The 21,267-nt window shown below is 47.5% G+C and overlaps 1 protein-coding gene across 1 annotated transcript in view; it reads right to left on the bottom strand.

The window, feature by feature from the left end:
- TNIK (TRAF2 and NCK interacting kinase) overlaps window positions 1-21,267 on the bottom strand; it is a 131,116-nt gene that overhangs the window by 5,685 nt on the left and 104,164 nt on the right. Inside the window, exons 18-29 of the mRNA XM_010006829.1 lie at window positions 19,914-20,020; window positions 16,904-17,067; window positions 15,642-15,739; window positions 14,906-14,929; window positions 11,249-11,433; window positions 8,672-8,798; window positions 6,857-7,021; window positions 3,409-3,523; window positions 2,640-2,810; window positions 2,226-2,369; window positions 912-1,046; window positions 551-651 (exon numbers count right to left, since the gene is read on the bottom strand). Coding sequence (XP_010005131.1) covers window positions 551-651; window positions 912-1,046; window positions 2,226-2,369; window positions 2,640-2,810; window positions 3,409-3,523; window positions 6,857-7,021; window positions 8,672-8,798; window positions 11,249-11,433; window positions 14,906-14,929; window positions 15,642-15,739; window positions 16,904-17,067; window positions 19,914-20,020 — 1,536 coding nt within the window. The remainder of the gene's footprint in view (window positions 1-550; window positions 652-911; window positions 1,047-2,225; window positions 2,370-2,639; window positions 2,811-3,408; window positions 3,524-6,856; window positions 7,022-8,671; window positions 8,799-11,248; window positions 11,434-14,905; window positions 14,930-15,641; window positions 15,740-16,903; window positions 17,068-19,913; window positions 20,021-21,267) is intronic.

Below are 21,267 nucleotides of genomic sequence, written 5' to 3'. Positions count from 1 at the left end.
AGTGCCCCTTGTGACTTGTCTCTGCACAGAGCCTAGGATGAAAAGTGCTTTCAAGTACTAAGTATAAAATACTCATTGGCAGGTTATAGAGGAGAAAGGTCTTATGGAAGGAAACTGAGGTAGGTGAAAATAGAGAGAAAAAGAGAAAGGGTAAGTCATTCTCCTGAACTTTCTCTCATGAAACAGAAATCCACACTGTAGAAGGGGAGAGGATCTTGCAAAATAAAAATGCAAAATACTGCCAACCTGTTTTCACACTGTATGTGAAAAATTGGTCAGTTTTTTTAAAACAAAACAAAACCCCAACCCCAACTCAATTTTAATCATGGGCATCTGGTCAGCTTTCTGCAATCCTGCCAAGTAAAGTCTGCCAGTGTAAGCTAACATTAATGCTTAAATGCTAGCCATAAGCAGGATGTATCCCATCTCCCAGGCCTGCCAGGCATCCCAGGAACTCAGCTACATAAGCAAGACTTTTCTGCTCTGCATAGTATAGAAATCTCATATATTTACAATTACAGAGTATATTTTGGTTAAAAGATACACTTACCTTAAATGCCATAAACTTATGATATGGTTTGGGAGCCCAGGCATAGATCTCTACAGCATTCTTTAAGGCAATCACCAAGAACTTGATTCTTTCATATTTCACTGAAATCAAAACAAAACCGATTTAAAAACATTTGTTTTCTTTCCAACAACACTGATCAACTTATGGCCAGGAACAGCTTCTCAGGCTGCCTCTCTCTTGGTTCTCTTCAGGTGAAGTGTCCACCAGATGAATACCAAATTTCTGCATGGCTATGGCCTGCCCTTACTTTTAAGAGAAACTGTCAGGTCAGATCAGAGCCTAGAGAACAAAAATGTATCCCCTTCCAGACATTTTTTTTTCTTGTGGAGAGGCCACTCACCCACTTTGTAGTGGATGCATCCCTCCAGGTCCCCAACTGTGATCCAGCCCTGCTTCTTCTCCACTTCAGGGTCGTTGTGTAAGATCCTGTTTCTCAGCCAGGACAGGTAGTAGACACGCAGCTTGTTCTTCTTTCCTGGGGGCACAGGAAATGTCCCTGTCAGAGCAGTGCACGTGTGCACAGCACAGCTTTCAGAGCTTATTTTCATTCATACAAAGATGAAATTAAAGCTTGTTTCACAATAAAGTTGAAAGCAGTAATTATTTTTTTTTTCTTGGGGAAAAAAAAACGTATATGGGACTGCAAGAGGATGCTGGAAGAGCTGGGCTCTTGCTCACTGGAGGCTGGGAATGTTCCTCTTCCTATCAATCAGTGTTCAAGAAGAAACATTTGGGCACAGTGGAGCTGTCACCCCAGCTCTCTTACCACTCAACTACCTGGTTTCTTTCCCTCTCTTCTCCCTCATGCAGCATTAATTCCTCCTTGGAGCTGAGACACGAGCTCCTTGGTCTGTGACAGGCACTGCTGTTTGCCAATGAGCCCAGAGCTGGGCTCTGCAGTGCTGAGAGGCTGCCAAATCCCTGCAGAGCCCTGCCTGAATGGAGGGAGCAGGAATCCCTAACAAGCATTTATCTTGCTGTCCTGCGAGAGCTTGGGGGCCAGAGATCACCAGGAGAAGGCTCTGTCTCAGCTCCTCTGTCCATGTGCTTCACAGGGCTGTTCTGCAGGGAGGATGCACGGTGGTCTCCTGGGAGAATGGACTACTGAGCTTTTTCTTCTATTTTTTTTGCCAGAAATCAGCCCATGAGCCTGATTTGAGAGCTTCAGAGCTCCTGGCTGAATTCAGAGACAGTGACAAACTCATGGCCCTCATGATGCCCAGGGCACCCTGAGCACAGCCATGGTCTGAGCTGGAGTGGAGCCCAGTTCATGGTTCCTTTGGCTACAGCCAAGCAGAGCCTCTCCCAAAAGCAGAGCCTGCTGTTCCCTCAAGTCATGACTACCTGCCTTGCTGGGGTACCTGCCTGTATCCTGCACCTTCCCTTGACTTGATGACCTTAAAGGTCCTTTCCAACCAAAGGGATTCTATGATTCCCTGCTAAAGGAGGAGGGAATGTTGCAGATGAAGTGGATCTGGCAGGAAATGGGAGTAAACTGCTCTTGGAGGTGTCCTTGCAGATCTGATGCCTTTGATTCCAGAATAAACCAACTCCAACCTCCCCTGGGAGCGGCGGGCAGGTTTTGTCTGAGCTGGAGCTGCTCGAGGAAGCAGCCAAGAAGAGTAAGGATGGGATGAGAGCACCAGAGATGTACCTGATATTGTCACGAGGACGTTAAGACCCTCAAGCACGTCCATCTGTTGAAATCGCCGTCTGTTGATCAGGTTGTAGACCTTCCCTTGCCCACTTCGATCCAGCAGCATCAGGCCATTTTCTGTACCCACCAGCAGATTCACACCTGAAGAGAAGAGGGCAATTGGGCACTGGGAGCCACAGCTGCCCCCAAGGACAGCTCCCTGAGCTTGGCCCTGCTCCCACCAAGAGAGTGACCAATCCCAGCTAAGGCTGGGATCTTCTCATGAACGTGAGGAATCACTCTTACAGCACAGCGACTCCAGGACATCAGCCTTGCTTGGGCTGGAGAAGGGGACAATGAGAGGCAGGGGCTTGGTTCTGTGAGCACAGCTTCAGGTTTCATGGCTGAGGGCACAGTGTGTTCAGGGCTTACCCCACAGAGCAGCACAGAGTATCTCCGAGTTGAAGCGCTTCTTGTATTTCCGGATCTCCGGGGTGTCACTGTGGGGACGGATGTTGGTGGGGTTGACGTTCACCACCGAGATCTTCCGGGCTTCATTCAGCTTGGCCTGCTCCTGTCTGAGCAGCTCGCTGGTGAACAGGGCTTGCAGGGAAACACAACACAACAGTGAGGTGTGACGGGTTGATTGTGTGCGCCTCTTCTGTCAGGTGTGGGGGTTTTTTTCATAGAAAAATAATACTGGGTTTATTTTCTGATGTCATCACCATGTTACAAGCTATTGGTTTGAAGAGGGATCATCAGGATTTTCTCATGGGTGGGAACGACCAACCTGTCAGCAGGTGATGTCCCCAGAACTCCAGCTCTGCCCACCAAGCTGACCAGGGCTATTTGCTGACCACCTTCCTACATCTACCCATTTCCAATGACTTCTGCACAACTTCCAGACTTTTGGAGCAATTACCACCTCCCAGTCCTGCCAGGAACATTTCTCCTGGCTGCCTGGCCAGATGGGTGGGTGGATTTTTGCTGTTCCCTGTTCTCTCCTGGACACTTCTGGTCGCATTTCACTCATGTGGGTAGGAGGAGTCAGACAGAAACTGGTGAGCACAAGGATGAAGACATGAGCAATGTCTGGACAAGTTTAGGTGAAATGTGGAAGAGGTTTAGTGGGGTTATTCAGTCTCTGTGACCGGGTTTCCATGAGGCCCTCCCCTCTCAAACTGGTCCCATTGCTTCCTACCAGTTGCAGATGACTCTTCATCCTCATCTTCATCTTCATCAGTAGGCGAGGTCTGATACACTCTGGTGTCCACAAAGGGGGTGAAAGAGGCCTTGGTGCTACTTCCCATACCATACTGGAACATAAAGAGCAAAGACAGCTCAGAGCACAGAAGCATCACTAATTTTGTGTATGCATATGTAAGACTTCCTAATTAGGAGACCCAGTGCCCTTTTCAAGCCCTCAATCAACATTTGCTTCTCCTCCCCTGTAACTCATCAGGGAAAACATTACATTTGATTTGTGAGTGTCCATGAGCAAGAGGAAACAAGAGGAGCAGGGCCTGGCTCTGCTCTCTCCTCGCAGCAGAAGCACAGAGATGGGTCAGCAGAGATGCTGCAGGGCCAGAGGCAAAAGTCAGTGCAGGCAGAGCCCAGCTTCTCTGCGTGTAACATGCCTGCCAGGAAGGGGGGCTCTGGGCTGCCAGGGAGGCAAGGCTTTGCTCTTCCCACTCTCCCACTGTGCAGCTGAGCTTGGCAGGATGGTGCTGGGAGTCCCCAGAGAGCCCCAGGCACTGACCAGTGACCACCAGAGCAATTCAGAACTGGAAAAGGTGGGACTGCTGCTTTCCTTCTGCCCAAGCCAAACACTAACTGGCACAGGACCTGTAAAATATAGGCAGGAGAGCTTATCCAGCTGATACCCTCTGCTTTTACCACCTGTTATCTAGGGAGTTCCTGGACACAGATGTCCCTGGGAAAATGGGAGAAGTCAGCTCTTCAGTCAAATGCCTAGTTTTCATCTGGCTGCTCCAGTTTTGGGAGGAGCTGAAGTGCTGGAGCAGGCCTGGAGAGATGCTTTAGGGAGGGCTTTGGGACAGTGAGTATTTGACAATGCCTTGGACACTCAGGCTGATGAGAAGATGGTATCCCTGACATAGCTCCATCCCTCCCAAAGCCTGGCCTTCAGCACACCTCACCGGGCCATCACGTACAGGTCGCTGGCAACTTCAATCAGGTGCTTTAAACTGTCCACAGCATTCCAGGTGGGACTGTGGAAGGGGCCACTTCTAAGCTAACAAAACTTAACCTGGAGGTATCGCAGGGAATGTCGCAGCCAATACTTTGCCATGAGAAACTGGAGAGGAACAAACTGCAACATCACGTTGTTTCTTTTTAAAGCCACTGCTTTGTTAAGGGAGAAAATGGGACGAGGACCTTCACCTCAGTGACATGGTTCTCCTGCTTCACTGAGCAGCTTATTTTTCCTACTTCAGTATCCAGTATATGCTTCATGTGCAGCCTCCATTAGGAGCTGTAAGAGCAGCTGGCCCCAAGTCATTCTGCAGCACCAGCTACTGCTCACATTTTTCTTCCTTGGGACATTCTCCTTCCCTGTGGACTATCTTAATCTAGGCTGTGCTTTTGCCAAGAAAGGTTGGACCAGATGATCCTTTAGGTTCCTTTCAACCTGGTATTCTATGGCTCTGTGATTCCTCAGCTTTTGAGTCACCAAGTCACCAGAGCTCAGGCTGCTCCCCATGCCCAGTGCCACCACTGCAGCCCCCCTGCTGACAACTGCCATGGGAACAAGCCCATGCCACAGGAACATGTGCCACGGAGAACCCCACCACTCTGACACATCCCTACTAAACTGGGCTGGTACCTGTCCTACAGTGAGGGAAAAAAGGTTTAGGGGCAAAAAACCCATGGGATGTGGAAGCACCCTTGTGGATCAGGACTGCCCAAGGTGACACCAAGGAGGTTTTGGGGCTGGCAGGAGCCCAGCTGGGTGAGCCAGCATCCATGCCCCATGCCTGCCAACACCATGCCATGCATCTTGCTTCCCTCTCAACTCCATGGCCCTGACAGCCTGCCTGTTTCCATAGAAACGGACGGATTTCCCAAAAGTACATGGTAACTGAGAGCCATGGAAGGAGTTAAGAGCCTGCAGCAGAGAAGGCGGCAGGAACAGACACCACATTTACGTGTGCACATGTCAGATAAGCTTCTTTACTATCCAAAAATTACACATTTTCTTTTTCCTGAGCTGGATTTCTTTTCCACAAAGCCCCAACAATTCAAGGAGGGGAAGAATTCAGTATTTACAGGGATGCTTTCCAGCTGAAAGTGATGTGCTTTCCACCAGATGAATTATGAAGAAACTCCTCACCCCACTGCACCAAGCATTTATTTTCTTTGCTTAGGTTCAGCTGTTCTCCTAAGAAGCTGGGATTTTAATAATTCCAAGTCCAGTAGTTAAATATTAAGATCTCATCTTCCTCCAGGTCCTGTTCAACTGCTTCTAAACCTCTGTGGTGGTCTGCAGAGACAGCATCAAGCTGCAGCAGGAGGCAGTCCTTGCTCCCTTCTTTTTGCTTGCAGCACCATGAGTCACCTGGAAGCCTGAGAACTAAATCCCCAAGATTCTCCTTACACCCACTCCCCACTCAGTCAGCCCTAAAAATGCAGTTTTAGAAATGTGAAAGATCTTCTTGGTTGGTATTCTAGAAATTAATATATTTAAACCCCATCCTTGCCCCCATTTCAGGAGTCCCAGGATGACTGTGGAAGGTGTTACTTTCAGGATCAAGTTTCTCATTACTGCTTTTAAAGGCAACGAGGAAACAGATAAATCCTTGTGGTCAAGTCACACACCATCTGTTCTTACATTTTATCAATGCACCATGTCAAGCAATTTTTATACTGATAGTAAAAGTAATTCTTGAAATGAGTACATAGTTTCTACGAAAGAGAGCATGAGGACAGAACTTTTGATGTATAACCAACAAAGTGAAAATAAATAAATTAGCTCATTTAGCACCAAATGGATTGATTTCTCCTGGAAAAGCAGAGAACTGTGTGCCTGGTTCCCACAGCTGGGGTTGGCAAGCAGGACACATCAATTCCCTTGTCTTATGTGTCACATCTTGTGCTTTCTAGGACTCCTTACAGCTTATACAATGTTAATGTTCAATTGAGTCCCTGTGAAACAGCTACCAGGGGGAAATACTTGTCATGGCTGGAAACACATGATTTTAAAGGTGTGCAAATTTTCTTCCTAGTCTGAAGAACTACCCAGAAATTTTCTGGCTTTGGTTTTCAGCAACCTTTTGAGTCACGTTAAGTGTCAGAGATTGCACAGGTGGAAGCTGGGCCCAGTTGAAGTGAAAAATAAAAGGGACTTTCACATCAGTTGGCAGCATCCAAGCCATCTCCACCAAAAGTGCAGCTGGTGGGCTTGAGAAAAGACCTAATAGGCATTTGTACCCTCAGCCATAGATCCATACAGCAATAACCCATCAGGTTCCCTTGTATTTCTGCTACACTCACCCATGTGGACCAGAAACAGAGAGAGAGAAGAGCCAGAAAAGCCAGGGAGGAAAACAGGAAAGTCCCTTTCCGGGGCAGAGATGTTAATGTTTGTTTAAAGCGATGCAAAGGAGAAAGAGGAGCCCCCCACCACCTACTTCAGGCACCGAGTCCATGTCCTGTGCATGCGTGGAGACTCGCCCCAGGGCCTCGGTCGGCGTGCCCGCCGGCGAGTGGCTTTGCTGCACCAGGTCAGGTAGATTGATGTGACCTGCAAAGCCATTGCTGGCTGCATGGCCAGAACGCTTTTTCTCACCAGAGGTCTGCAGAGACACAAGGCATGAGGAAGAAAGAGAAAGGGGGGAAGGGGGGGAAAAAAAAACAAACCAAAAAGAGAAAAGGAAGAGAAAAAACCAAACAAAACCAAGTCGTTGGCAGTTCCCCAGTTCCTAGAGCAAGCGCAGGAGAAGGACCCGCTCTGTTCCCATCCCCATGCAATCTGGCAAGCAGCAAACCAACCCCCCACCCCGGGAGAAATACAGACAGGATTAATCACAAAGTGAATACAGAGTCATTAGGCACGTTAGAGCGAGAGAAGCCTGATCACCATCGTTTCGAGACGAGGAACATAAGGGCAGATCCTGCTCTTGCCACCACGGGTGCAAATCCCATGGCCAGCTCTCCTCCCATGCAGCCAGTGGCCATGGTGACAGCAGAATCTGACCCCTGGATCAGCTTTAGCCTTCGTGGCTCTGCAGAGCTCTGGCCGCGAGTAGTCTGACTGCAAATGCCCACACAGCCCCTGCTGCATGTTTCTGTGACCCAAACCAGCAGTGAACAGCGGCAGCAGGGGCAGAGCTTCATGGCTGGCTCTGCACACCAGGCTCCCAGGGCTTCCCTGGGGCTCCCCTTCCTCTCCATCCCCAACTCTTGCAAGAAAAGTGCTGGGAAGTTTCTCCCATCCCTGCCTATCATTTTGAGGTGTCTGCCATTTTGATGAATCCCACCTACCAGGAGCACATCAATGATGGTGCTACAGAGACTTGTCCCTTTACTGCGATTAGTGAATAAGTCCCTCTGAGCAGGCTCACCAAGTTTCTGACTAGTCCTGACAATACTTATCTTTCCATCACTCGTTACCATCACCTTCATCCACCTTCCCATCCTGTCAAAGAGTGAAAAACCCTTTGCCCAAAGCCCACTGACCTCAGTGTCTGTCCTCCAATGGCTACACCAGTGGTTGGGTGCAAAGAATAAGCACCCAGCACAGGGCTGCAGTTTGGGATCTGCTACCTCCCTGCATTTCCAGCAACACCACCAGCATGTTCCAGCAACCCGGAAAATGAGGAACACTGGCAGAGGCTGTCCACAGCCTTCCTCTGCCTCCTGCAGCACCATCTACCAGGATTGCTCCCACTACATCCTGATCTCTGCAAAGCCAGAGCTGGGGACAGGGGTTGGCACCCAGGTGGGATGCCCAGTGTCCCCCACAGCCAGCTTGCTGGGTGAGCGCAGGACAGCTTGTGGGTGGGATGGGGGCTGTGGTCCTCCCCAAGCAGGACCAGCCCCTGGTAAAACCCTCCACATGCTCTACAAACACTGCCCATCTCTTACAGCTACATAGTGGCAAAGGCTGGGAAGAAGAGGAGAAGCTTTGGGCCAAGTTCCAAGTGTATTAACAAAATGCTGTAAATTGAAGACGTGTTGCCTGGAGCTATTGTGGGATTATGTCAGAACCATTTGTATGAGCATCCTCCCCACTGTGCCCCAGCATTACTATTCACTGCTGTTTGTAGTTCTGAGAAACATTTGCACTTGTCACATTTGCTCTGAGTGTAAACTGCATTACAAGAATGCTGATGAGCACAATTTACTCATTTTGTGTTCCGGACACACAGCACTGTTGGTTTTTGGGCTTACATGGGCAAAACCTCCTGAAGATGCTCCATGGAAATACTTGTTTTACAACTTACCTCCCTCACCATTAAAGTCCCTTCCCTTGAAATATTGCTAAATGTATCTGCATGGGAAGTCTCTAGCCCATGGGTTGTCACCATTCCCAGGTTGTATGGCTCATTGCTTCCAGGAATTCCTGTTGGTCTGAGGACAGAATGGAAAGGCATTAATGATGGATAGTATTTCCTTTGATAAACTAGATGAAAAATCCTCTCAGACAGTATTATTTCAATAAGGGTAAGGCTTTATAACTCACAGGAAGAAAAATTAGTAAATATATCCACTTAAATGTATAGGGAAATTGTTTATGTTGTCAGAAAGACAGGATCCAGGTCAGGTCACTAAGCTGCAGGCAGAGCACGGAGACATGAAGAGAAGGGCCTGTGTCCTCCAAGGTGCTGAGAGGAGCCCTTATGAAGAGATAATGAGGAGCTGCAGTCCTGCTCTACCACACATAATTTTTTCTACTTAAGGAAGTTTTTAAAAAACAACTCACTCCCTTTATTCCCCATGTCAATCCCTGAAAAGGGAACGGTGCATCAGAACATCTGATGACAACAGCCACCAAGGGAGGGGATGGGGCCCAGGGGAGGTGTGGGCAGGAGCACAGGTTGTGTCCTGTAGCTCTCTGCAGTTTTCCAGGTGAAAATGTAGCACTAATCCCTTATTTTGTTTCGAGCTTATTTCTGTGTCCCTGTTTCAAGAGAGAGGCTGGAATTTATGCTCAGACACATTACATTTTAGTACTACTTGAGAGCAGATGTTCAGGCAGTGAGCAGCCACCATTACTTTGTTATTACATTCTTATCAGACCAGCTGCTTAAATATAATTCAAACAAAGCCAAAAGCAAATGCTGAAGTGCCTCTGGATTCCCCAGCCCTGCCTGTGCCCTGGAAAATGCTGAGGGTGGTTATGAAGGTGTTGCTGGTGAGACCTGTCCCCCTGCAAGGAACAGCCACACAGACCGGCTGCTCCCCACTGGTATGAAGGAATTCCCTCTTTGACATGTCACCCCCACACACCCACGTGCCAATGCCCAGGCACTCATGAGGGAGCTCGGTAGCCTGAAAAGCCAAAGCAAGCCAAATCAAGGGGATTACAGGTCCAACTTGAGATGTGAGCCCTGGGGATCCCAAGGTGGGACTGGCTTGGTGATGGATCCTCGCCTGCATCCTACCAAAGGCACGACTGGGCAGGCACTCCAAACACCAGCTGCCATCCTCCTGCACCTTTCACATGAGGAGCTCACACCTTCCTGCCATTAGCTTTTCAACCCCATGCATTGATGAGAAAGTAACACAATTATTCCAGTTCTAGAAATAAGAAAGCAGAGACACAGGATAAGACCATCCATCACTTTGTGTCCCCATGGACAGGAGGAACTGTTTACTCCTTCCTTCTCTGCAGATACCTTCTCTCCATCTGAAGACTATGACTCCCTTCAGCTCCCTCTCCTCAGAGCTGTGCAAGCCACCTCTTGCTTGTGTCGAGGGATTTCTTGAAGGGTGAGATGGAAACTGCGTGCTGATGAGGTTTAGGACTTCAGGGCTACCTCATTCACTCACTCATTCACTCACTGTGCAGTCTCAAAATTAACATCAACTCCTGTGTTCCATGACCTCTAACAGGGACACAGCAGCATAGTCTGATTTTTCGTTTCAACATTTTCACCCACGACGTTTTGCTGCCTGCACAGTGACTCAGCCAAGGACAAAAATCAAAGGCAAAGATTCTGGATTATTATAATCCTGGCTCCACCAGCTGGCACTGGGCAGCCCACCAAGTACTGCACTTCAGCACAGCTTGATTTGGGGCAAGAGCTCAGAGCAGACAGAGCTTTAACACTCCGACCCCGTGGGCAGGACCAAGGTGTGGGTGAGGTCAGGTGTGCCCACCCTGGCCAAAGATCTGCCTTGCTCATCAGCAAGAACAGATCCATCAGCTCAGAGTTCACTGAATGTGCAGTGGAAATAACATTGATTTTTCACACAAAGCCTTTCCAGTTTGAGCCAGGAAAAAGACTAATCTGAGTAAATTATCCCTTGCAATCGTGACACCGTTCCCAGAGCCAGCCACCACACACCAAGGTGCTCTAGACATGTCCCATATCACATGTGCTGCTCCTCCAGACCAAGACAGAATCACACAATTTTTTGAGTTGGAAGGGATCTTCAAGATCATCGAGTTCCAACTCCCTTGCATGGGCAGAGACACCTTTCACTAGAACAGGCTGCTCAGAGCCCCATCCAACCTGCCCTTGAACACCTCCAGGGATGGAGCCCCCACAACATCTCTGGGCAGCCTGTTTCAGTGTCTCACCACCCTAACACTAAAGAATTTCTTCCTGATCTCTAAACCTAAATCTTTCCTCTTTCAGCTTAAAACCATTACCCCTCGTCCTCTCACTGCAAGCCTCTATAAAAAGACACTCCCCAGCTTTCCTGTAGGTGCCCTACAGGTACTGGAAGGCCGCTATGAGGTCCCCCCAGAGCCTTTTCTGCTTCAGACTGAACAGCCCCAACTCCCTCAGCCTGTGCTCAGGAGACACATCGCAGTTCCACGGATCACTTCCCCAAAAGAAAGCACTTCTTACATAAGCCGTGGGATGTCACTGACAGGCACGGTCCCATCATTCGTCTCGTTTTCCCCTTCCTCCTCCTCCTCCTCGCTGCTTTCTGACTCCTCACTGGAAGAGGAGTAGTCTGTCACCTTCTTCAGGGGGCGATTGGTTTCTTCGATGCGCAGCTCCCTCAACTCTTTGGCTAAGGCCGTCAGATCCTAAAGGGGATGGGGGCAAAAACAACCAAGGAAGCGATGGCTGTTATATTTAAAGCAAAGATAATGTCACATACAACTCTTCAAAAGCCAATGCTAACAGCACGAGCAACAAGAAGTAGCTTTACAGAGTTGTTACAAACATGAGACAAACGTAAGACAATGTTTGTAGCATGTAGCATTTATTAAACAAAACAAAACTGATATACGCTCACTGAAAAATCAATAGCCAACCTCTTCATATTCTGTTTGGAACGTGTATGTGCATAGATATACACACACTTACATGTATATACATGACAAAATTATATTTGTTGGAAAAGGTGAAGTTCAGTCACCATCATAGTAAACTGGAAAACAATGTCATTTCAAAGATTGGCTCGGAGGATTTCTCCTGTAGGGTTTTCTCTTCTTTCAAACTTCTCAAAGAGGCCCCGTAATTGTATTTATTCTGTAATAAATGCATTTGGGAAGGAAGCAATGACAGCATCTCCCATGGAGTGGTGCAATCCCCACGTCAAGAGCTGCTTCCATGGTGAGCCTCCGCCGTCGGGCGGCTGCCGAGAGGCGGTGAGGAGCAGGAGGAGAAGCGCCCAGCTCAGCCAGACTTTGGAGTCACAGCTCTGACTCAGCCACATGATCAAAATGATAACAAAAAAAAATAAATAATCCCTCAGTGGGACCCATTAAGCACTTTATGCGAAATGTGGCAGCCTACAAGCTAAGGGCAAAACCAAACCAAACCAAAAAAAAAAAAGCCTTGAAATGAGAAGATAGGAGCAGTCCCAAAGCCTACTAATAATTTTTCAGTTTACCATGACTTTGATGAGGTCTCAGACCCGACAGTCATATAAAAAAGACACTGCTATTTCAAAACAAGGAACATGGCAGGCACCGTGTAGAAAAGAGACTTTTTGTTATCTTACATGCTTTTATAGCAATGCAGGGGGAAGCAGTAGGGCAGAAAAGCATGAGAGCTCGGATTAGAATGGGTTAGAGAACTCTGTTGCACAAGACATGCACATGACGAACAAAGCATCGCAATTGTCAGTCTTACCATTTCTCCCTATATTAGTGACCGAGGTAGGCATCAGTGCATTCGGTCAGAGATAAAGGATTAGGGAGAAAGAAACTCATTGAAAAAGACTAAATTCCACAATAGTCTTATGGCCATACTCTCATTTACTGCATTTCCAGTTTACCGTTCCAGCAGGGCGATATTAATTACGGTTGCAAAGGGAGCTCTTAAAATCTATCCCGTCGACACGTGAAGAAAACGATGGAAAACCTCTATGGCTGAGATGCAAACCCAGTTTGTTCTCGAATCGCCAAGCAGGAATATTTTGCAAGCAATCTGCACTTTGGTTATTGATGACCCACACCTCCCGGCAGGCTCCCACCGGTGGGCAGTCACACATTCTGCTCCCAGGTCTGCCCTGCCTGCCCTGCCTGCTGATGGAGAGGAGAGACTCCTGTGGACATCTGAGAGCTTTGCATCAGACCTGCAAATATACATGTAACAAAAAAATCTAGGCTTTTTGACAAAAGAATCAGTCCCTGCTTCCCTGCAGGTATGTGATGGGTATTACATATCCTCTCTCCAAATGCTCTCTGCACCTTTAAAGAAAGGCTCCTTATCATGATTAGAGAGAGCATATGGTATTTCAAAAGTATAATTTTTGATGTCAACAAGTTTAGGATTGAAATACCAGTCAAATCTGCAGTCATGACAACTAATTATTTTAATTAGCGCTGTAGCAGCTTCTGTGATACGATTGTTTCTTTTCCTAAATAAGAATAAATGACAGTTTCAACAGCTTAACAATGCTTTCAATTTAGAGCAGCCAATAGGCCCTTCACTGAGCCGTTGAGTTGGGTTAGAGCCTTCTCAACTTTAAAAAGGACTTCAGGACTGTGCAAGAGCCTCTTAAAATGCCAGCTGGAGAACTAGGACTGAACCCTTCCCTCTCACAGCAATGGACTGTGAGAATGAGTTCTTTCCTGCACCTTCCATTTCTAACGTGCTTCCAGGCAGCTTATCCACCTCCTTTGGTCAATGCCAGAAGATAGTCAAGTGTACTTTTAAAAATCAGATTAATTAGTTTTTAATAACTAATTTGGAAGTTATAACAGCAATAATACTCCCAGACAATATCATCAGATAACTTGTGTTTCCTAGTTAAAGCTTTGCCTGGGGATGGTTAATTCTTTGATGCTATCATTTTCTCTAACTAATGAGCACTTTGTAGGATTAAACGGCTTCACTGAGTTGCTCTTGGACCAAAAACAATCTGACAACTAGAAAGAAAGTGCTCTGTAGTTCCACATGTGTTTGAAATGTTATTGCTGAGGGTGACATAATACATAAGTTAGCACTATCAGTGCTCTTTAATTACTTTTAATTGCAAAGACTTCTTTAGATTTAATATTTGCTGGAATCAAGTCAGATTGGTTTCCAAAATTGCAGAGCTCATTGAACTTCAATTTAGCCCACACACTGCCTCTATTTCAACACTGATTTATGTGTTCTCTTCTTAACAAAGCACCTCATTAAACAAAACGCATGGCTCATGTTTTATCCGAGGGAACAAGTTAACTAACCAGCATATCTTCCTTCTTTCATACCTTCTACTTCTAGAGGAAGAAGGCTGCTGATACTGGTGCTTCCCATAAGAGTCCTGCAGTTACCAGTACCCGCAGTGTGTGCGCAGCAGTGAATGTGTGAGGCGAGTTAAAGGCTAAGTCAGGAATGTTTGGTCTTTTCCCAAAAACATCTAAATCTTCACCATTTCCAGATGCTCACATGCATTTAAAATATTATCTTGTGGTGAAAAAGGTGTTAATTTGGGACTCTCTTATTTCAGAGGATGGATGAAGGCTAGCATTGCCCATCAATATCCCAGGTGGCTCAACTGACTCTGGCTTTACAGCTGACGGTCTGGTCCATGAGAATGCATTACCCATTCAACACCACTTCTCTGTTTTCCTTTAGTGCCCACATGCCTTCATTTGAATCAGGCTTCAAATACCTTTCAAGCAGCACTCAATGCCCCCACTGAACTCAGTGGGTGGACGGGGGCTGTAGCTGAGAGCAGAATGTGGTGAGCGGTGCAGGCTGCCCGGGCCACCTCCACCAGCATGAGAACCCTCCGCTCTTGCTCCTTCTCTTTCAGATACACCGAACAACGGCAGCACCCTTTGCTCTGTGCTCAAATGCTGGGCTGCTTCTGGCCACGGCCTCCAGGCAAAGTGGTCAGGCTAGCAGGTTCAGACAGCCCAAGGCTGAGCAGAGCACCCGGGCAGCACAGCTTCCCTCCCCTGCGCCGACACCCCCTTCATCGTTCGGTCTCCCGTCCGACCCAAGGTCACCTCGCCGCCTTTCTCAATGTCAGCACCAAGAGCACCCACTTTGATATTAAGCACTAACTAGTCAACCTTGCATAGGCATGACCCACTGAGAAAAGATATCACTAACCTCATCTATAGCTTTCTTATAGCTCTGTGGGTAAAGGAAGAATAATCAGCATCAGAGGAAACAGATCGGGACGGGAAAAAGCCAGAGGAAGGGCAAGCAGGTTAGAAATAAAATTAGAAATGTTAGCTCAACGCTGTGGAGTGTAGAGAAAAGAAACAACATCAACAAAACATTAATACTCATTAAAAAACAGAAACAGTGGAAATTCATTTTGTTATTAGGCTGACTCTGCAGTTTTAAAATATAAATATCAAGAGCATTAAACCAGGAGGAAACATTCGGATGAGATTTTGGTCCAAATAATAAAACGGGAGTGTACAGAGACCACCACTGGGCTTGGTTTTAAGCTGGGAAGGCTGTTGGGGCTGGTCACCCAGGCTTCCCGAGCAGAGCATCCCTCCGCAGGCTGCGGGGGACATGCAGCACGGAACACAACAATGTGCCATCGGCAGCGGCCGCACCCAAGCTAGCAAAGCCCTTAAGCATCTGCTTCCCGTGAAAACACAGGCTTAAGTCCTTTTTCCTAGACTTGGGTTCCGGATAAAAACTCATGCACTCTCTTAAGCATTCATATCTCCCACGGGCTCTTGCCGTACCGCTGCTTTCCAGCCTCTCTGCTGGAGAAGCAATGGTACTAGCCTCTTTTTTGGGGTCCCCGCAGTTGTGCTACGGCACCAAAGGGAAACATGGCCGAGCCAGCTGGCAACGTTCCCTCCGGAAATAATTTCAGACTCACAGCGGGTCGGCTCGGTCGTGTCACATCCCTGTTGTCTTCCTGCTTTACCTTGGCAGGCTCGTGGGAGAGCACAGGAGACCCTTCAGGCTTGGTGTTTCCTGGTGAAAAGCAAGCAGAGGGAGCGGGAATGGAAAGACCGCTGAAAGCCATCGTGTCCTGCCACCTGGGATGGGTGGGCGAGGGGGCCTCACCATCGTTTTGCTTCTGTTGTCTGGAAAAACCCTCCTGCTCCTCTCTGCTTGACCATCACTGCAAAGAGTCTCCATCATTATGGCAATGGCAGCCACAATCCAGCCCAGCCTCCACCCCCTCTCACAGCGTTCCTGCTATTTTTTTTTTTACTAAAGAAGCAAATTCTTTTTGCAAAAGAGCAGAGCATGTGATAAATTTAAAGCTCTGCAGCACCTGACACTGCTGGGACATAATTTGCCACTGGATTCCTCATTAGTAAAAACAAAACCAAACCAAAGAGGACAAATTGGTGATAAACTCCTTTTATTGACTACCTAGAGGAGTGATTATTTAAACAACAGACACGTCATCTTAGGGCCAAGTCATAAAAAATTCAAAGCATGGAGGCAGCAGCATTTGTTTTAATGCACTTCAGCCCTGGGGATTTATCCTGCGGGGCTGTGCCAGAAATGCAGACGTATGGGCTGTATGTGCTCCAGCAACTCCTACTGTGATTAAACAGGGGAACGGAATATCTTTAAGGGGGGCTTTTAGATGAGAGGAAACCATTCAGCCAGGAACATAAACCCAGTGCCAGCATGGCTGCCTGGTGAAAGCACTTTAGAGAGAGCTTTTTATGGGCTAATTCACTCCTCTGCTCCTGTCCCAGGCTTTGCACAAAGATGAAGCTTCAAAAAAAATATCATATACCCACCGGAAGTGAAACACGCTCCCAAAGAAACCATCACAGAAGAAGTGAGCTTGGGTGGATGAAGACAGCAAGAAGGCTGGCTTTTTTTTTTTTTTTTTGTGTACCCTGAAGCATAACCCCCGTCTCTTTTTGTACAAACTACAGGGCACTGTGATGCCAAGGGCAGGAGGCCGTGGGCATCCGACATCAGCATCCAGGCAAACAGGAGTGTTGGCATCTCTGTTTGCAAGGCCATAGAAGTACATCAGAAACCATGAAGCATCTGAATTTTTAGATTTTTTTAAAAACATGTGATATCACAGACCTCTTGTTCATCCTGCTTATCAGCCAGGTCTCAGAAAGCACCCCTGCTGCTAAGGAACCTTCTCAAGAATCTCACCTCTGACTCTGTTGCGCTCGCTGGAGCCAGCCTGGGAGCCAGGCTGGGAGCCACCCTGGGAGCTGGGCTGGGAGCTGGGAGTGCTGGAGCTGGAGGAGCTGCCACTGCTAGTCCTCTGCAGAGGGCTCTCCACAATGGTCTCTGTCCTCCTCAGGTCTGGGTTGCTGTGGGAGCACAAAACAGAAGGGTACTGTCAGATGGTGCTCCAGGCACCTCCAGGGCTTCAGATCCTTCCCACACTGACAGGGATAATCAGAAGATGAGGAGACATCTCCTATGCTGGAGAAGACCTCAGCCCTGTCTTCTACTCTGAAGCTAATGTGCCCCACTGGTACCCATGGGAGCTGAATTAGGCACTTAACATCTTTATGGAGGTGGACCACATCCATGATGAAAAATTGGCGAGAGCAGCTTTCCACTCTTATTTTGCCAAATTCGGCAAAATATAAAAGCTTCTTTGCTCAGAAGTCCCCTTCAGGCTGTACATGTGCATGCTGGAGTCATCTGAATTAATCACCAATATTCACCATAAAAGCAGGAATTTGCAACTCACTGTTAGACAGGAAAAGAAATATTTCATTGAAGAAAGGATCCCAAATTTGCAACAAGGCTGCAGATCACCTCTGCCAGTTAATCACACTTCCCCATTTCCATGGCTTCACTTAAGATACCCACTTATCTTCCTTGATTTCTTTCTCCCTTGTGAACATATATAAATCCAGAATAAAAAGCATCCTTGATTTACAAAGAGTGACTAATATCTCCCAGAGTATCAGATGCCTTTAGGAAATTAATTCTTATTTGGCACTGAAATGACATCAGAAGACATGTTCAGTGCAGAGTTACCCAATTTGGTTTTACACAATATTCCTGTTAGGTGATCTTATCATTCCAAGTCCCAGTATAAAGCATGGAAAACTTTCTCCATCGAGTCCAATTAGGACCCTGCACATGTGAAAATAATGGGGCAACAGTGCCACGTGATGTAACACAGCCCCAGCTGGAGGGTGTGCACGGGGCAGCTGACAGAATGGCCTGGGCACTGCTTAGCAGGGACAATATAGACAATCACTGCCTAGTGTTATCTTGCATTGACACTGGTGGGTATTGAAATTATGGAATGGTTTGGATTGGAAAGGACCTAAAGATCATCTAGATCCAGCACCCCTGCACCAGCAGAGACACCTTCCACTAGGTTGCTCAGAGCCCCATCCAACCTGGCCTTGAACACTTCCAGGGATGGGGCCTCCACAACTTCTCTGGGCAACCTGTGCCAGTGTCTCACCTCCCTCATAGTGAAGAGTTTCTTCCTAATGTCTAAGAGAAAGGAGGGGGCAAAGAATAGGCTCAACATTTCACAGTTGCAGAAGCAAAGATGACAGAAGGGACCTGAGCAAGACAGTAACTTTCTGTGTGCAAGGAAACATCGCCTCATTTATTACAACAGGGTAACAAATAAACAAAAGTGTATTTTAATAATATTTACATTGATGTGTTGGAGGAATCAAGAATCAATAGGAGAGGTGGTTAAAAAGGAAAACTGAAGAAATGTCACATTACCGTAAGAACTGAAATGTGAAATTACTTCACTGAGTACTAAGTTTAATGGACATGGTGGCATCCTAATAATTTCCAGTCTCCATCGAACTGAAGGCCTCCAGCTCCTGCTGTACAGATGATGTATCCTTAGCTAAATTAACTCTTTAAATGTATTAGAATAAAATAATACTAATGTTTTCACCTGGGCTGACCAGGACTGGGACTGGGATGCTGATGGAATCACTGGGCAACCTCCAATGTGAATCCCACAGACTCTCATTATCCTTTTTACTTTCAATACTATCATTTACTGGGACCATGCAGTCCAATATCCCTTTGCATCTTACACTGCCCTTCAAGCAAAAGCTAATTAAAAGAACAACATTTTTGTTAATTTAAAATGCTTCAGCCTTGAGCAATAAGGAGGAACTCACCAGGATATAAATTTTTGTCTAAGTTTAAAAAAAACCACTCCAAACAAACAACAAAAAATATTCCTCATCTTCCTGTTCCCCCTGCCAGCTGCTCTAAGCTGCTGCCTGCATGTTTGCTGGTGCAGGGCTGGGCACTGAGCTGGAAGGAAAGATGTACCCTGAAACTGGTGACTCCACATGGCTATGAACATCCCAGCCTTCACCTTTTGACCTCACTCTGAAAAGTCAAGAAACCAAAGGGCTCCATCCTGTAATGCTACATGGAACATTTGCTGATCCTGAGATTTGCCTGTCTGAGGTCCAGAGATCTGCCCATGATACTCTGGGAAACCAGAGACAAGCTCTCACATGACTAAGACATGTTTTTTCCATCCGGCTCTGAGCAGCTTCTGTCAACTTCCCTGCCCAGGGACAGCTGTGACCTGGCAGAGACGGGATGGCTGCTGTGGTGCAGCATCATGCTGGAGGGCTGGATCTGGCCAAGATAAAGGCCCCAGTCCTAGGAAGCCAAAAGGAATTCAATCCTTAATCTACATCTAAGGAAGATCTCACTGAGCTGTATCAGTATCTGTCCCCCTGGCACATTCCTCAGTCATTATCTGTGGAAAGCTGCTCTGACACACAGGCAATGTATGGTATGTATCACTGAGTTCTCCCCACCAGCTTATATGGATCCCCTACATGCAAGAGGCAACGCTGGGAGAACCAGGACCTAATTCCACTAAAGGGTGTGGCCAAATTCCCATCTGACCCTAGAGCAGCAGATGCAGCATCCCTCTCCACACCCTGCAATGCCCAGGATCGTATTCAGCCCATGGAGCAAAACCTCCAGCCACCCAAGCGCTCACAGCCTTCGGTGTCAGGACAGGAAAACCTAACAAATGCAGAAGTTCATCCCAGTGACATGAGAAGCCCTGCAACTCCTGTGTTGTGGAACCCCAGCCCATCTTTGGGCTCCCTGGCTGGGCGCTGCCAGGAGGAGCACAGGCAGCAGCAGGCCAGGATCTCTCCTGCCCGTGCCCCCTGGGTGTCCGTACCTTGCCCGAATGGGCTGGGAGCCCAGCCGGGGCCCCAGGGCGCTGCCGTTCCCTGGGGAGTTCTTCCTTGCCAGAGCAGGGGATATGGAAGTGGTTCGTTGAGGCACCTGGAAAAGAGCAGAGACATTCCCTGTCACCCAGACCTGCCTGTTGCGTTGGGCAGCCCTTCACACATCTGGCAGGTCACCTCTCAGCACTGCCCCAGGACTTGATCTACAGCCGATTTCCCACTGAGAGAGATGCAATATTTATGGCAATTACACAACACGAAGCCCTCGGCTTTTAGGAGGAATCACCTGAGGCAGAAACAAGCTGCAAAGGTGTGGTCAGGGAAGCTCCTGGCAGAGGAGCCCCAAGCAGCACACAGAGCAGCCCCACTGCCTCTTCTTCAAAACTCAATGTATGCACACACACGTATGTATACATAAATAATTTAAATCCAGCAAAATGTTACTTTCCTGGGTTTGTGGGGTTGGGGTCAGGATTGTGTTTATCATGAATGAAACAGCAGGGTGTTATTTTGTGTGTTCAGATGAAATTGGAATGTGTGTGTCCTTTGCAAAACTGTATGTTTGTTGATTGCTGTGCTAGTGCTGTTACTTGAACAAAAGCAAAGGGAAAAAAGAGTAACTTGTGGTGAGAAGATTTAATTTTCCTTTCAGGTGGAGGTAAGTGGGCTTTTAAGGTATATGAAGAGGATTTGCCCTGTCTGTGAAAAGGATTACTCAGATGTAAAAGCCATAAACCAAATGCTCACGGCAGGGGGATTGGGACTAGATGATCTTTAAAGTTGCTTCCAACCCAAGCTATTCTGTGATCCTATGACAACCTATAGAAGCTATTTCTAAGGTAAAATTCAGACTGAAGTGCATTTCATCAGCCAGGGTGTAGTTTCTAGCATCTCTAGTTCAGACATAACACATGCCAGCCCAGGTGTTGACCAGCAGACAAACAGGAGGGTTCACAGTGGAAAGACCCAGACTGATCCACCTAATGCTGGCGCTAAACCCCGTGACCTTTGATGAGCCTCAGATGCCTCTGCCAAAACCTTACTGCTGGCAGGATGGCTCCTTGCCAACCCTGCCAGCAGAAACTCAAAGCCAAGGCAGCCCCCAGTGGGTAACCCAGAGCCCTGCCCAGAGCCCATCCCATGGGAGCACAGACATCGCACATGGTACCGTGGTCTCACCCCTGGCAGCACAAGCTGACGTGGAGAGGCACAATGATACTCACCAACACCTTGCACCAGGTAACAGAGGCTAAGGGCTCGGCAAGATTAGCAAAAAAAGGATTAGGTTGTTCTTTGGTTGTTGTTTTTTTTTTTGAGAATAAACACATACAGTTATGTCTGGCA

The sequence above is a fragment of the Chaetura pelagica genome, unplaced genomic scaffold (assembly GCF_000747805.2).
Source record: "Chaetura pelagica isolate M959 unplaced genomic scaffold, ChaPel_1.0 scaffold341, whole genome shotgun sequence".
NCBI lineage: Eukaryota > Metazoa > Chordata > Aves > Apodiformes > Apodidae > Chaetura > Chaetura pelagica.
Note: the sequence above shows the minus strand (reverse complement) of the source record. Positions and strands in the feature narration are given on the sequence as shown.